The sequence below is a fragment of the Homarus americanus genome, unplaced genomic scaffold, assembly GCF_018991925.1.
Source record: "Homarus americanus isolate GMGI-L3 unplaced genomic scaffold, GMGI_Hamer_2.0 scaffold16022, whole genome shotgun sequence".
In the NCBI taxonomy this organism is placed as follows: Eukaryota; Metazoa; Arthropoda; class Malacostraca; order Decapoda; family Nephropidae; genus Homarus; species Homarus americanus.
Window position 1 is genome coordinate 1,205,001 of NW_024752245.1, and position 17,500 is coordinate 1,222,500.

Below are 17,500 nucleotides of genomic sequence, written 5' to 3' on the forward strand. Positions count from 1 at the left end.
TTAATATTTAGTCAGTATTTAGCAATTTTTCTCAATAATTAGTCCAATTTAATTAATAATTAACTAAATCTTACCTAATATTTAATAACACTTTTCAATAATCTAGTATCTTAAATTAATTAATATATGATATTTTTTTTATATCTTAGGAATAATTTAAATAATTTGGTCATTATTAAAAAAAATATTAAATTCGAAAGTAAAAAAAAAATTACCTTTCGAAATCATAGGAGCTTTTGTTAATGGGGTTAAGCCACTCCTGTACTCTGATGTTTGGCAAATTAAATACAGTGTTACAGAATTTTTTTTTTCTGTAATTATGTACTGTAGGTCGTTGATGCCTTTGTGTTTCAGAACTTTTTGATGGGAAACTGTATTTTGTATTTTGTATTTTGTATTTTATTTTAAAGTAATGTATCTTTTGTAACTCTGGTGTACTTTTGTTTAGAATGTTATTATAGGAATTGAGAATTTTTTTTTTTTTTTTTTATGTTACGTACTTGAAAAAATATATGGTTGGGTTGGGTCAGGTTAGGTTAGGTTAGGTGCATCTGATATATTACCCTGGAGTATAATTATGGAGATGAAGGCATTTTTTTCTTCTCATTTCAACCACATGTAAAAACGTTGTGAAACTTTTATTGAACATTTTGGAAACTTTATTGGTGGTATAAAATGACTTAGAGAATAGTGAAGGAGTGTGAGGGAGGATGAAGGATGTATAAGGACTAAGACTACGATAAAAACATTGAACACAAAAGCTGAACACAAAAGAATCCTGATGAACTTTTTTTATATTCAGGAAACATGAAAGGATATATGAAGGACCCCCCCTCCCCTACCCTCTCCTTCCCCTCTCCCCTCCCTTACCCTCCCTCCCCTCTCCCCCCTCCCTTGCCCCCTCTCCTCCCCCTCTCCCCTCCCTTACCCCTCTCCTTCCCCTTCTCCCCCTCCCCTCCCTCCTTTATATCTCGAGATTCACTATTATAGCTAGGAGGCACCCTAGGAGATAAAAAGCTAAGGGTATTTTGCTAGGTACTGGGGTGAAGGACGCCCAGGAGAAGGTTAAGGGTCGTTCTAGAAGCTTCTGCCTCCCACCACCCCCACCACCCCTCACTGCCCCCTCCCTGCCCCCTCACCCCTCCCCTGCCCCCTCACCCCCCTCCCTGCCCCCCCCTCACCCCCCCTCCCCTGCCCCCCCCCCTTGCTAAGAGTCAGGATGCCGGGGACGTGACCAATCACAGCTGCGGAAGATTAGTTCTGGTGTCCTTAGTTGGATGACGTGGAGGATTCTGCTCAAGGGGATGGAAGGAGTGAGGGAAGTATAGAAGGAGGGAGGAAGGAAAGGCTGGAGGGAGGGAGGGAGGGAGGGAGGGTAGCTATACAGGGTAGGAGGCGAGATTAGAGGGAGGGAAGTATCGAGGGAGAAAGGAAAAGATGGAAGTTTCCTTATCACTTCCTCTTCCTCTTCTCATTTCTCCTCTTCCCTAATCTCTCCCTCTATCACTTTTTTCCCGCTTCTCTTCCAGTTCTCCCCGTCTCCACCCCAATTTTACCTCCTCTTCCTCCTCACCCCCAACCCCATCCTACATCCTCCTCCTCCTCCATCTACCCTATGTCTCCCCCAGTCTCCAACCCCATTCCCCTACCTCCTCCATCCTTTATCCTCCTCCTTCTCCCCCCCCTCCCCTGGTGTTATCTTGCTGTGCCAAACGAAGGCACTAATGCTGGGCTTGGCACTGAAGGCCCTGAGTCGTCTCCTTCATAATGGCCACAAATCTCCCATATAATTATAAACTACCAGGCCTCTCTCTCTCTCTCTCTCTCTCTCTCAGTACTTCATATCACTCTCCAACATTTTATATCCATTTTTCCTCAAGATATGATACTATATAAACCCAAAGTAAATATGTATCATCTTATATAACCTGCAACATTCGACATACTCATAAAAAATATACCTGTAGTTTTTTTTAATTGAATTCGATAATATTTTTTTCCCTGTAACTTGTGAATTATATATATTTTGAAAGTTAATAAATTTATGTAGAGTGACATCTCTATTTAACAGGCTATATAGAGAGGAGAGTCCGTTATATCGAGTCAGTCCGGTATTTGGAGGTTTCACTGGAAGATCTGGAGTCTGGAAAGTTTCTAAGACTATTGTAAAAAATAATATCGAGTTTTAATGTTTTTTTCTAATCTTAACTTTTTTATTTTATTCTTTTATGATTTTATCTTTTATTTTGTTCTTTTATTATATTTTTCTTATCTCTTTGCTTCTCTGTTATCCCTTTACATACTAGTTATTGGTGTTTGGCTTTATATATGTCTTTTATTTAACTCTCTCTCTCTCTCTCTCTCTCTCTCTCTCTCTCTCTTTTTGTAATATAGAAAGTAAATTAAGTTTCTATCGTTGTTTTGGTAATTTGATAAAATATAGAGGATTGAATTCCCTTTGGTGGAGACTATAAATAGCTTTTGTTTTGTGCTGTTGTTGTTGTTGATAAATTTATGAAGTTATTGACGATTGAATTCTCTTTGGTGGAGACTATCGATAGCTTTTGTTTTGTTTTGTTTTTTTCGAGAACTGTTAAGGAGACGAATATAAACAAATGTAGATAAATTGATAAGTCAAAATATGTTATAAATCCTCATTAATACAAAAATAATTCAGATTTTACCTACAGATTTAAAACTTTTATTTAATTGTATATATTAAACAAATCCTACCATACACTCGTCAATTAATCCAACATTTTCCCTCAGATTAGTAAAGATTTAAGCATATTTAGTCTTACCAAACTACAAAATCATGTATTACAGATTTTTGGTAAGAAAGACATAATAAACCCCTTTAGCGATTGAGAGTATATGTTAAGTTAAAGGTAAATTACTGTTATCTAACCTTATCTTTCTCTTATCAACAGATCAGCTTCGAGTGACCTTATCTCCCGACGAGGAGTGTTCAGCAGGCGCCATTATGGTTCTGTGGAACTGGTGAGTACTGGAACACAACACTTATATAAAGAAAAGTGAATGTATTTAATAAGTAGGTGATGAGGAGGTGGGAAGGGGAATGAAAGAGAGGAAGAGGTGAATAGAAAGAGGATAAGAAGTATAAAGAAAGATGGGGAATGGGGGAAATTGATAAAGAATAAGAAAAAGTGTTGAATGTGAGAAAAATCTTGCAGTCTCTCTCATATTTTACGTTCCTTTCCCTCCTACTGTGAGGTGAATGAGGAGGAGATGAGTCAGGAAGTAAGGAGGAAGGAAAAGGTGAGGATATTGGTGGAAAGGAGGATGAAAGGAAGGGGAATAAGAGGAAAAGGGAAGAGAAAAGAGTAGGGTAGGTTAGTTGTGGAGAGGAATGGGGAAAAGGGGTAGTAAGGAGAGGTTATTAGTGGAAAGGAGGATGAGAGGAAGGGGAATAAGAGGGGATGAGAGGGTAGTGAGTGGGTAGTGAGTGGAGGGAAGGAGAATAATAGGAAATATATATCGTGATGTTTAATGGGTTATGTATATGTAACTGTAGTGTTTATTTTTTCTCATACATACATACATGCATACGTACATACATACATACATACATACATACATACATACACATACATACATACATACATACAGATGGTTGGGTTATTATTTAAGCATTAGGGATGGTAAGCCCGGTGTAATAGGCTCTCTTCTCTCTCTACCCATGGTGGAGGGAGAAGGAGAGAGTAAATAAGATTGCTACTAAGAGGAAGGAGAGAAATTTGAAGAATATTCATAAAATTTTAAAAAGTTCAAAAATTATGTTAAAATAAAAATCCTGGAACACAAAATACCATAAAAGTTGATCCTCAAATTTATCAAAAAAATCTGGAATACTTTTTTTTGTACAACCACTCCCCTCAACCCTCCCTCCTCAACCCCTCTCCTCCTTAACCCCTCCTCCCTCAAACCCAACCTCCTTCACCCCCCTCACCCCTCAGAAATTCCACTTTCTTACAAACTCATTTACGAACTCTGTAAAAGAATCCAGGAATGCATCATGGTACACACACACACACACACAGACACACACAGACACACACACACACACACACACACACACACGACATTAAAATAAAAGAGAATGAAAGAAAATCCCTCCAACACTCTTATGCATTATCACGTCTCTATGCGACCACTTTCCTTGCAACACTGAGTGAATGCAACTCTGGATGTCTGAGTGAATGTCTTGTGTTGTACTCGACTTACATTTAACCTGAGTGAATGAAGTTGAATAGAAATGCATTTAGATTATTTTTTTTATTATTATTCTTGAAAATTTTTGCAGTACAGTTCAGGAAGTAAATTATATAGTTAGTGTATTGATAGTGAACGATGTTTAGTGGGTCAGGAGGATAAGATGATTATTTAGGGTATTTTGACGGTGTAGGGAATATACCTTGATGCTGTCTTATTCTTCCACTTCTTCTCTTCCTCTTCCTTTACCTCCTCTTCCTCCCCCCTCCTCCTCTTCCTCCTCTTCCTCCTCCTCCTCCCAGCCCCCAAAACATCTACCTCCACTTCCCCCTCTTCTCTTCCTCTTCTCTTCCTCTTCTTTTCTTCATCTCGGTTCTCAACACCTCCCTCTTCCTTCCACCTCTTCCTTGTCCCCCTCTACACTACCCCGCTTCCTCTTCCTCTTCTTTTGTCCTCTTCCTCAACCTCCCCATCATACAGCCCCCCCTCCCATCTCCTCCTTCCCTCCCCATCCACCACTTCCTCCCCCATCACATTCCTCCCTATCCACACTACTCCTCCTATCACCTGCCTCCCCTATCCCACACCTCCTCCCTATCACTCACTACACACAGACAAGAGCAGCCTGGCTACACCCCGACACTGCGAAAATATTGTAGGTCTGAAAACATTCCCAGGGCAGTTACCATCTTTGTTGGACTTCCTGCCAGCTGTCTTGTGGGGAGGAGAGAGAGGGGGAGATGAAGGAGGAGCCAGGAGGGAGGGAGATGGGAGGGGGGTGGAGGTAGGAGGAGGGAGTGAGGAGGTAGGAGGAGGAGTGGGAGGTGGGAGGGGGGTGGGGTGAGAGAGGGAGGGGGTGGGAGGAGGTGGGGAGGAGATGGGAGGTAGGAGGTGGGAGGAGGTGGGAGGAGGGAGTGAGGAGGTAGAGAGGGAGGGGAGGTGGAGGAGGTGAGGAAAACAGGAGGAGAGGTGAGGTGGGGGAGGAGAGAGAGGTCTATAGAGGAGAGAGAGGAACAGGAGGGAGAGGAGGGGGAGGTGAAAGAGTACAGGAGCACGTGAAAGGAAGGAAGTGTGGGAGGAGAAATAGAAATAATAAAACAAGAAAGAAAAAAATAGGAAGAAGAATAGAAGAAAAAGAGAAGAAAAAGATAGGAGGAGTGGGGTTGATGGAGAGAAGAGAGGGGCCACAAGACCATCCGTGAATCATAGGACGAGGGAACAGCTGGTAGGGGGTGGCTGTAGCTGCGTCAGGAGGTTCACTAATAAAACTCATGATTTTTCCCCCCATAGCCCACTCATTTCCCCCTCCTCCCCGCACCCCATCCTCCTCCTCCTCCTCCTCCTCCTCCTCCTCCCAGCGACAGGCCTAATTGAAACTTGATATCTTCCTTGTGATATCAGTAATATGGAGTCTAAAATAATTCTCTTGTAACTAAAATCAAACTAGAATTAAACTTGAAGCTGCTTAGATTTGTTGGAGTTGTTGGGAGAAGAGGAAGAGGAAGAGGAAGAGGAAGAAGAGGTTTGGGGGAGGAGGAAGAGGAAGGGGTATGGGGAAGAAGAGGAAGAGATGACGATGAAGGCTTCCAAGAATTTAAACCCTCTTCCTTCTTCCCTTCTTTCTCCTCCTCCTCCTCCCTTCCTCCTCTTCCTCTCTCCTCCTCCTCCTCCGAAGTTTGGCTACGCTTTTAATACCCAAAGTCTCAGGTAGTTTTTGAAGGAGGAAGTTTTGTTGTAGTTTGCACCAAGTTCATCATATTGCAATTACTTCATCTTGAAAATGTGCGACGATTAATGGGAGAGAGAATCTTGGTTCCTCCTCCTTCCCCCTCCCTCCCCTCCTCCCCTCCTCCCCCTCCCCTCCCTCCCCCCTCCCCCTCCATCCAGCATCACCATACTTCCTCCTTATCCGGACAATTAATAAACCGAGTTATATTTTTTATATAATTAACTCTCACTTCATTATTATGGGAAAAAATCGTTCTTAATGACCTTAATTAGGTTAGATGATTACTGAAGATGCATTGATGAGAGTTTAATGTTACAGTTCTAGTTAATATAATTTCCTAAATGATTGTGTAGGTTGGGATTAGGTTGGTTGGGTTGGGTTGGGTTAGGTTAGGTTAGGTTAGAGTTAGGTTAGGATACGAGGAATTGTTGTGTGTGTGTGTGTGTGTGTGTGTGTGTGTGTGTGTGTGTGTGTCTGTCCAGTGTGTGTGTGTGTCAGTGTGTGTGTGTGTCAGTGTGTGTGTGTGTGTGTGTGTGTGTGTGTGTGTGTGTGTGTGTGTCCAACAATATAAATGTATCCCACGTCGTCAGGTAATATCCTGCCATCACCAGGTAATTGCTTGCCCAGCCTACCTGTCCCACCTCGCTCCCCTCTTCCATCTCCCTTCTCTCTCTCTCCACCCCACTCCCCTTGCCTCCTTCTGCCCTCCACTTTCCAATCCTTCCCCCACTCTCACTTCTCCATCCTTCTCATCTTCTCCTCCTCCTCTTTCTCTTCCTCTCTTCCTTCTCCTCCTCCTTTTTCTTTTCCTCTGCACTCTTTTTTTCCTCCTCCTCTTCCCTTCCTCCCCCCTCCCTTCCCCTCATCCTCCTCCTCCCTCCCCCCTCCTCCTCCTCCTCCCTTCATCTCCTGCCCCTCTCTTCCCTCCCTTGTTCCTCCCCCCCCCACCTCCTTCCCCAAGTTTCCATCAGCCTCCCGTCGTTAAGGAAAATTCCCCCGCCTGGTCAGATATACTTAAAATAGCCCCATGTATTAACCCATTAAAACTTCACCCATTTCCATTTATTTTAAGGTGAGGAAATGACTTTTTTCCCTCTCGTTTTTTCTCGGATTTTCTCGTTTTTTCTCGTTTTTTCTCGGATTTTCTCATTTTTTCTCGGATTTTCTCGTTTTTTCTCGGATTTTCTCATTTTTTCTCGGATTTTCTAATTTTTTCTCGGATTTTTTTAATTTTTTCCATTTAATTATAACTAATATAATTTTTATTAGTTGTAATTAAAATAGTAGGAGCTTATCTGGCAGTATGTCTGAGGCAATATGCTTGTAGACAATATAGCTAATGTATTACGCCTCTCTCCCTCTCTCTCTCTCTCTCTCTCTCTCTCTCTCTCTCTCTCTCTCTCTCTCTCTCTCTCTCTCTCGTAGCCATAAACAGTGACCCAAAATAGAGACACTCTGCTACAGTAGGTACAGAAACAGTCCTCCCTTGATTTATTTGTTAATATTCTCCTACTGTAACGAGACTCAATATACTGTTATTAATTAAAACCCAATGCCTATACCATAAACGGACATGTTATATCGATCTGGGCCAATCACCGAGCACTTTTTTTTTAAAAAAAATAAATGACCAATTAGGGCACTCGACTGAATGACTATAGTGGCCAATTAGGTTGTTCCTTTCAAATTTAATGGCTATTGATGTCATCCGTGTTTCAAGGGGCTGACCAATCATATTCAACGCTTCAAATGCAATATCCAGTTAGCTCTCATGTTTGAGCGTTTAATTAGCCAATTAGAGCTTTCGTTAAAGACTCGTTTGGCAGACTGTAAATAAAAACTGTCTGGGTCTGAGTGTGGGTCTGAGTGTGGGTCTGAGTTTGGGTGTGGGTCTGGGTGTGGGGTCTGAGTTTGGGTCTGAGGTCTGGGGCTGGGTCTGGGGTCTGGGTGTGGGGTCTGGGGCTGGGTCTGGGGTCTGGAGTCTGGGTCTGGGGTCTGGGTCTGGGGCTGGGTCTGGGGTCTGGGGCTGGGTCTGGGGTCTGGGTCTGGGTCTGGGGTCTGGGGCTGGGTCTGGGGTCTGGGTCCTGGGTCTGGGGCTGGGTCTGGGGTTTGGGTCTGGGGCTGGGTCTGGGTCTGGGTCTGGGGCTGGGTCTGGGGTCTGAGGTCTGGGGCTGGGTCTGGGGCTGGGGTCTGGGGGCTGGGTCTGGGTCTGGGTCCTGGGTCTGGGTCTGGGTCTGGGTCTGGAGTCTGGGGCTGGGGTCTGGGTCTGGAGTCTGGGTCTGGGGTCTGGGTCTGGGTCTGGGTCTGGGTCTGGGGTCTGGGTCTGGGGCTGGGTCTGGGGTTGGGTCTGGGGTCTGGGGTCTGGGGTCTGGGTCTGGGTCTGGGGTCTGGGTCTGGGGCTGGGTCTGGGGCTGGGTCTGGGGGTCTGGGCTGGGTCTGGTCTGGGGCTGGGTCTGGGTCTGGGGTTGTCTGGGGTCTGGGGTCTGGGGTCTGGGTCTGGGTCTGGGGTCTGGGTCTGGGGTCTGGGGTCTGGGTCTGGGGTCTGGGTCTGGGGTCTGGGGTCTGGGGTCTGGGCCTGGGGCTGGGTCTGGGGTCTGGGGCTGGGTCTGGGGTCTGGGGTCTGGGTCTGGGGTCTGGGGTCTGGGGTTGGGGTCTGGGTCTGGGGTCTGGGTCTGGGGCTGGGTCTGGGGGGTCTGGGGCTGGGTCTGGGGCTGGGGTCTGTGTTTTCCTTATACTGTACACCGGATAATCCTAAGCTGGTTTATTCTGCATGAACCGGATTTATGGTCAAGGTTTATACTACAGTAGAGTCATGTGTAATGGCTGTATTAAAGAGATATAGAATAGTGTATATTTTATGTGTGTGTGTGTGTGTGTGTGTGTGTGTGTGTGTGTGTGTGTGTGTGTGTGTGTGTGTGAAGGGCACAGAAAGGTAAGTAATATGAAGTAACGTGAATTTCCTCTTGTACACAACCATGAGAGAATTTATCACATGTTTCACTGATTAAAAACACGAACACCAAGATACATTACGTCACCGCATTACCATTACGTCACCTCATTACCATTACGTCACCTCATTACCATTACGTCACCTCATTACCATTACGTCACCTCATTACCATTACGTCACTTCATTACCATTACGTCACCTCATTACCATTACGTCACCGCATTACCATTACGTCACCGCATTACCATTACGAAATAACACCTCTCTCTCTCTCTCTGATATTGAATTAGGGATTGGTCATAAACACGTCACTATTTAAGGTATGACGTCACTATTTAAGGTATGACGTCACTATGTAAGGTATGACGTCACTATTTAAGGTATGACGTCACTATTTAAGGTATGACGTCGTGTGTTTAGAGGTTAAGGTGGATGTGAAGGTGACGTAGTGATCTTTTTATCTTGGAGAGTCTTAATGAGGAAGGAACACCTCTCAGTCGCTAATTACTCTTTACAGGTAATGTTTGCCGCTCACCTGAGTCCTGATGATAATATAATAATAATAATAATAATAATAATAATAATAATGATAATAATAATACTTCAACTACTACTGCTAAGAAGCCTGATGCCACACACACACACACACACACACATACACACACACACACACACACACACACACACACACACAGACACACACACACACAACAACAACAACAAAAACATGAAAAAAAAAAAAAACACCCAAAACAAAAACACACACACACACACACACCACACACACACACACACACAACCACACACACAGACACACACACACACACAGACACACACACGCGTCGCATATGTCACAAGAATAGAATTTGTACAATTTCTATATATCAGTCATGGTGAGCTCGCTTGTGTCCGTCGGTGCGTTAACTCTCCTGTATGATTGGGTGTTTTTTTTTTTGTGTCCACTGTCTCCTGTTTATTTTTCTGTGCCAGTGAGGACAACGTTCGTACCTCTGTTTTGTTTCAAAGCATCGCGCAGCTGTTTGATGCTTGTCCACACACTGTAATCGTGGGGTCCGGGGCACAGCTGTTTACCTGGGAGGGATACAGCTGTTTACCTGAGAGAAATACATCTATTGTACCTGGGAGAAATACATCTATTGACCTGGGAGAAATACATCTATTGATCCTGGGAGAAATACATCTATTGATCCTGGGAGAAATACATCTATTGATCCTGGGAGAAATACATCTATTGATCCTGGGAGAAATACATCTATTGATCCTGGGAGAAATACATCTATTGATCCTGGGAGAAATACATCTATTGTCCTGGGAGAAATACATCTATTGATCCTGGGAGAATACATCTATTGACCTGGGAGAAATACATCTATTGACCTGGGAGAAATACATCTATTGATCCTGGGAGAAATACATCTATTGATCCTGGGAGAAATACATCTATTGATCCTGGGAGAAATACATCTATTGACCTGGGAGAAATACATCTATTGACCTGGACTCATCATGGACCAGTACACATATGTTTGATGCTAGACACAGTAGCCATGAACCGGTCCAATGTCCCGAACCGCTTCCTCAATTCTTTCCTGTTAGAGTTTTTTTTCTTTTTTTGAATTCGCTATTTTGTGAAAGTTTATTTTTGTTTTCATACATTTTTCATTTTCTTCAGTAGGGGATCGGTTTTCCTTCCTTCCTTTCACTATTTTCTGCTACTGTTTTATTTGTGTGTGTGTGTGTGTGTGTGTGTGTGTGTGTGTGTGTGTGTGTGTGTGTGTGTGTGTGTGTGTGTTTCTTTTGTTTTCTTTATTCCTTTCTTCTACTTTTGTATTTGTCTTATTCTTTTATATATTCTTACCCTCTCTCTCTCTCTCTCTCTCTCTCTCTCTCTCTCTCTCTCTAAGGCAACAGCACCACCCTTATGGATACCTGGTAGTGGATGGCATTCTGACCGTTATGACAGGTGGCACTAAGGCTCATTATACCCCTCCTGCCATTACCACCACCGGTCGCTTCAGATGAGAGTTCAAACGAAAACAAATGAGTGATTGAATTGCAAATGTCTACGTCGGTAAACACACAGTCAGCCAATGGTGGGATTTGATTTGCTTGATTTCGTTCTCTCTCTCTCTCTCCTCTCGCCTCTCTCTCTCTCTCTCTCTCTCCCAGGGAGGCTAGGGGGAAAAGGTGGAGGAGTATTGATGAAGGAATGGGGGAGAGGAGAATAGATGGGGTGGATAGTATTGGTTATGGGGAGTATAAAGAAGGAAAGGGGAAGGAAAGGGAAAGGGAAGGGGAAAGAAAGAGGAAGAATGTAAGTATTGGTAAGATGAGAAAGAAGAAGAATGATAGGTGATGGTAAGAGGAGGAGGAGGAGGAAGAAGAGGGAAGGGTGGTAGATAAAAGTGATGAAATACGCGAAGAGAAGACAGAGAAAGAAGAGAAGTCAAAAAAATAGAAGAGAAACTAGGGATTAGGCAATTGGATGAAGGAGAGGAGAGGAGAGGGTGAGAAAAGAAGAAAGATGATGAGATTAAACTGATGGATAAAGGTGTGTCAGCAAGGAGGGATGATGAGAGAAGAGAGAGAGGGGTTCAGCCGACGCTAATTTGTGGAGACTTGTAGATGGCATAAGTTTGTTGGAGGGAAAGAGAGAAGGAAGGGAAGGGGAAAGGGAAGGGAAGGGGAGAGGAGGGGACAAGGATAAGGATATTGAAGGTAGAATTAACAAGGTGCTGAGTCTGTCGAGAGGATTGAGGGGAAATAGCGGAATGCATAGTAATGAGGGGAACGTGCAGAGAGAGAGAGAGAGAGAGAGAGAGAGAGAGAGAGAGAGAGAGGTTGTGTTCGCCTTTTCATTTATAATATCAATGAAACCAAGTTGTTCATTCTAGAAGGCTCAAAGAGGGCTGGTCCAATGACTCTGCAATTGGATAGGACGCACACACACACACACACACACACACACACACACACACACTCACCATTCATTTCAGCCCTCCCCCCATGAAGAAAAAGCGCTTAAAAAAAATGCTACCTGGTCTAATGTCATTATGATATATCCTAATTAAAAGCCTAAAAAAAACAACAACAAAACATCAGGTAAAGAATATTGTTTTTTTTTCCGAAGGTCAGATGTTTTGGCCAACTCACTGTGCGGTGTGTGTGTGTGTGTGTGTGTGTGTGTGTGTGTGTGTGTGTTTTGTAGTTGTGTGCTTTTACTTGTGTGTGTACTTTAATGTATGTATGTATGTATGTATGTATGTATGTATGTATGTATGTATGTATGTTTGTATGTATGTACAGTATGTATGTATGTATGTGTCAAGAGTCTAAACTAAACACAACTTCCTCTGCCATAAATCAGTCAAGTAACTTATCGTAAATTACAAAAGACTAACGACCCCATTTGTTAAGGTCACGGTAGTTAATCATTGGTTACAGTTGAAGAGGTCATATAACAAACTGCCAGTGTAAAGTACAGTAAATTACAGAAGGTATTACATAAACCATCTAGCTGTAAAATTTACCTAGGTACAGCATTACAGAAACTTGGCCGGTTAAACTAAGCCGGATACAGCATTACAGAAACTCGACTATATGAACTAACCCGAATACAGGATTACAGTACTCGACCATATGAACCAATTCAAGTACAGCGTTACAGCAACTCGACCAATTGAACCAACACGAATACAGCATTACAGCAGAACCATTAACAGAATATATTACATAATCCAAACGACTGTAATAACACTCATAACAAAGATCCATTACAGTGAACATTACCTACAGAATACAGAGGCGACACGTCCATTGGAAGATATCCATTCACCACATAATTCAAACAATCTGTAACTACTGTAACCTCATTAATGGAGTGAAAATAATAGTAATTAATGACCTAATGATATAAATAAGTCATTCTGTAATTACCGATGTTAAAATGGTTTAGATATTTAAATATTTAGTCATTAGTGAAATATAATGATAATGGGGAGTAATGATAACGGTGATTAGGGGGGTACAGGTGGTAATTATTATGTCAGGTAGTTTACGGTTAATTACGATAAGGTGATTCAGTATATTTTTTTTTGTCTTTTTGGAAAATTCGATCTTAGATATCATACAAACGTTATATATAAGTAGCCTAAGTACTTACCTAACTTAAACTAACCTAACCTAACCTAACCTAACCTAACCTAACTTACCTCCCTTAAAAACCTTACCTAACCTAATTTAAGTATAATTTAGTAATGTGAAATCATATCGTTTTTCCCACATATAAACTAATTCATTTTTCCCTATAACAACAAGAACAAATATTTACTCCTAACTTAACCAATAAATATATAATTATTTCCTATTTTACTTTTATTATTATTTTTTTCTTGAATTTTGTTTTAACTCATGACACGGGATTGACAAGATCCTACCCAACACGGTGTCTTGGGTTCGTGTCACATGGAGTTTGGTATTATTAAATGAGATCTGGCCAGCACCCGTGTTATGGTTGGCTGCATAAAGAACCAACCACTAAGTCACTCATTCCCATCCACTCCCTAACTTTGTGGATGAAATGTCAACCGTAAATTGATGAAAGGTCAACCGTAAATTACTCCCTTCTGCTCCCTTAACCTTTTTATAATTTGAAAGTTTTTTGACTTAGAAATAGTTAGTTTTTGAAAGTTTTAAAAAATATATCTAAGTATACTTTATATATTTAGAAACTGTATAGTTTAATGGTTTCAAAATAGTATATCTTTCTGGGTATCAAAATCTCTATATCAAAATTCACTTCGTGTCAATCATCACTACGTCAAGATTTGGGACTTGGTTAGGTTAGGTTAGGTTTGGTTAGGTTAGGTTAGGTTAGGTTAGGTTTGGTTTGGTTTGGTTTGGTTTGGTTTGGTTTGGTTGGTTTGGTTTGGTTTGGTTTGGTTTGGTTTGGTTTTGGTTTGTTTTGTTTTGGTTAGGTTGGTTAGGTTAGGTTAGGTTAGGTTAGGTTAGGTTTGGTTAGGTTAGGTTAGGTTAGGTTAGGTTTGGTTTGGTTTCGATATTAACTTAAACTAAACTTCACATTTTATTTTTTGGGGGGGAATTAAAAACTGATTTTTTTTCCCAAAGTGAATTAGTTGGATCGACGTTCTTAGCAATCCTCCTGAAACAAATATTAATTACTCCACTATTTTGGCTTTCAAGGAACACATACCAACGTAGAATTGTCTTTAAAACACCAAAGACTGTAGTCACATCAGTAAACAACCACAATAATGATTAACTTTTATCTTACAGCTGAAATTATTTACTGAAATTTCGACTGACAATATTACAGGTCGGGGGAGGAAGACGGATTAATCTCTCTCATATAGACTTTTTTTTTTTTTTAGGTTCAGTGATTTTTTATCATCGCCAGATTAAGCCACTGAGAATTAATCACTATCTCTATCGTGGTTCTAATTGGTTGTGAAGCTCTTGTGAAGCCGAGGACTTTAATTTTCTGTTGAAGGACTGAGAGTAGAGAGAGAGCTGTGTGTGTGTGTGTGTGTGTGTGTCTGTGTGTGTGTGTACGTAAACAACAATGGCGTCGACGTGTACTACTGCCAAGATGGTTTAATATAATATGGCCTCAAGAATAATAACAATACGGTGGCTTAAGAGGTCGTTAACGCCACGATGACTCTCAATACAACGCTCCATTGAATTTTTCCTTCATAAATAATATTGACGATCATTTTAAGGAGCAGTTCTGAGTTGACTCCCAAAATATAATAAACTCCGGGTAGAGACATTTTTTTTTTTTTACCCTCGTGAGTAATAATAATACACCGTTACAGGTATAAGCCATATATCAGGTACAGTGTAAATACAATATCACTTTGTAATAACGAGCATCATAAGCCGGGTGCAGTAATTTTTTTTTTTTTTTTTTGTACAGCTCTTCACAGTCACAACTTAAAAACATTACCGGACGCTTTTTTGAGGGTAGGAAAATTCACCGGCAAATGTTATACGCTTAATGATTCAGCCGGGATTTGATACGCCACATATTTTCCAAATTACAGAGTCACGACTGGACGCAATATACATATGAGTTTTTTTTTTCATTTACCCCCTCTCTCTCCCTAGTAGATTTTTTAGTGTTGAAAATGACAGCAAATAACCTTTGATATTATGAGGTAAAGAAGAGTCTATGAGCGAGGTTATTATTGTTAATTTTTACCTCTTGGATCCTTTCTCTTCTAAATTGACGAAATAAACCCCACATATGTATAAACTGAGAGGTATGTATGAGAGTGTATTAGTGCAGATGTGTAGTGTAGGTGTGTAGGAGAGTGTGTAGTAGTAGTGCAGGTGTGTAGGAGAGTGTGGTAGTGGTCCAGGTGTGTAGAGCAGGTGTAGAAGAGCAGCTGTGTAGGAGAGTGTGTGGTAATAGTCCAGGTGTGTAATACAGGTGTGGAGTGCAGGTGTGTAGGAGAGTGTGTGGTAGTGGTCCAGGTGTGTAGAGCAGGTGTAGAAGAGCAGCTGTGTAGGAGAGTGTGTGGTAATAGTCCAGGTGTGTAATACAGGTGTGGAGTGCAGGTGTAGTTTACGTCCTATGATAATATTTCACAAGCGTTTTCACTGGAGGCTCTTCCTGTTTGGTGTGCCATTTAAAAGCACAGTGCCATTAAGGGCTACGCGTATAATGGTTATTGTCATCATCAGTTAATATTCGCGGGCAAAAAGTGTGCTGTTTGTGCTTTTATGAACTATATATATCAACTTTTGCGGCTCCAATCTGTGAGAGAATCAATTTTGCGTCTAACCTGTGAGAATCAACTTTGCGTCTAATCTGTGGTAATCAACTTTGCGTCTAATCTGTGAGAGTGAATCACTTGCGTCTAATCTGTAGAGAGAGAGAGAAAAGAAGAGGTGGAAGTTTGCTTGTGGAAGAAGGCTTAATGGTGCTGCTGAAGGCTAGTGGTGCTGAAGGTTAGTGGTGCTTGAAGGTTGTGGTGTTGAAGGCCAGTGGTGCTGAAGGTTAGTGGTGCTGAAGGTTAGTGCTGCTGAAGGCTAGTGGTGCTGAAGGCTAGTGGTGCTGAAGGCTAGTGGTGCTGAAGGCTAGTGGTGCTGAAGGCTAGTGGTGCTGAAGGCTAGTGGTGCTGAAGGCTAGTGGTGCTGAAGGCTAGTGGTGCTGAAGGTTAGTGTGCTGGGTGGTGCTGAAGGTTAGTGGTGCTGAAGGCTAGTGGTGCTTGAAGGTTAGTGGTGCTGAAGGTTAGTGGTGCTGAAGGCTAGTGGTGCCGAAGGCTAGTGGTGCTGAAGGCTAGTGGTGCTGGAGTCTAGTGGTGCTGAAGGCTAGTGGTGCTGGAGTCTAGTGGTGCTAAAAGTATCTTTATTCTGTCGTTTATCTGTCGGGAGATACCGTCTGTTTGTCTGTCTTGTGTATCTCTCTTCTTTTATCTTTCTGTCTATTTTTGTGTTTTTGTTTGATTTATTTTATCTCTAAATTTATCTGTCTACCTGTCTAACTTAGCTATATATCTATTAGTCTATCTGTTTCTATATAAATGTCTATTTGTCTGTCTATGTAATTCTCTCTCTCTCTCTCTCTCTCTCTCTCTCTCTCTCTCTCTCTCCTGTTACTCATCAATTCTCATATTTTTTTTTCTCATCAATTAAATTTACCGAGACATAAAATGGCAATGGGTAAATTTATTCCAGTGAGTTTGATGTGTGGAAGAGAATTTATTTATTTATTTATTTATTTATTTATTTATTTATTTTATTGGTTAAGGGCCATCCTAAGTACACACAACATGGCTACTCTCACCCCAATACTCATATAGACACTGAGTCACTACACTATGTTACGTTATATAAAGATACAACGTTACGTTACCATTCGTTATAAAACACCATACAGAATCATTATCTTTAACTGTAATTAATATAGTTTCATTTTATTGTGATTTATATTTCGTTACAGTACGTTATATCACTACACGATAAATGATTATATCCTACGTCTTCGTTCATAAGGACAAATATACCGTAATTACAATAGATTTTTCCTTTATTACAATTATAACATCTCGGTGAAATGTATCTGACAGAGAGACTCGTGTTTATTACCCTTGAAGACCTGGAGAGAACAGAGAGGCTCAACGACTAGCGACTGTAGTGGGTGGCGTTACCTGGGTGATGGGCCCCGTGTTATAAAGCGAGTCTCCGAGGAGTGTTCAGGAAGCTGTGTTGATGGTGGCGAATCTGGCTGTGTGGGAGGGGGTGGTGGAGAGGGGTGGGTGAGGATGAGAGGGAGGAAGAGAGGGGGGAGAAGGAAGGGCAAGATGAAAAGGATACAGTCGAGGAAGGAACGTGGTAGGGATTGTGTGGGAGGGGACGGGGGGAGAGAAGAAGACGAGAGGAAGAGAGAAGGAGGGAGGAGGAGGAGGAGGAGGAGGAGGAAGAGGATTGAGTGGCACGGACTAGGAGGGAGGAAAGGAAGATTACAAAAGCTGAAGGTTGAGAGAGAATGACGATTTCTAAAGTCGTAATAAGTGAACGAGGAAGCGCGAACTACA

General features: G+C 41.9%; 1 protein-coding gene across 2 annotated transcripts in view; it reads left to right on the forward strand.

The window, feature by feature from the left end:
• Nucleotides 1–17,500, forward strand: part of LOC121855003 (GTPase-activating Rap/Ran-GAP domain-like protein 3) — a 332,851-nt gene that overhangs the window by 41,462 nt on the left and 273,889 nt on the right. For both annotated transcript variants that reach the window (XM_042349827.1, XM_042349828.1), the window contains exon 2: nucleotides 2,931–3,000. In XM_042349827.1, coding sequence (XP_042205761.1) covers nucleotides 2,931–3,000 — 70 coding nt within the window. The remainder of the gene's footprint in view (nucleotides 1–2,930; nucleotides 3,001–17,500) is intronic.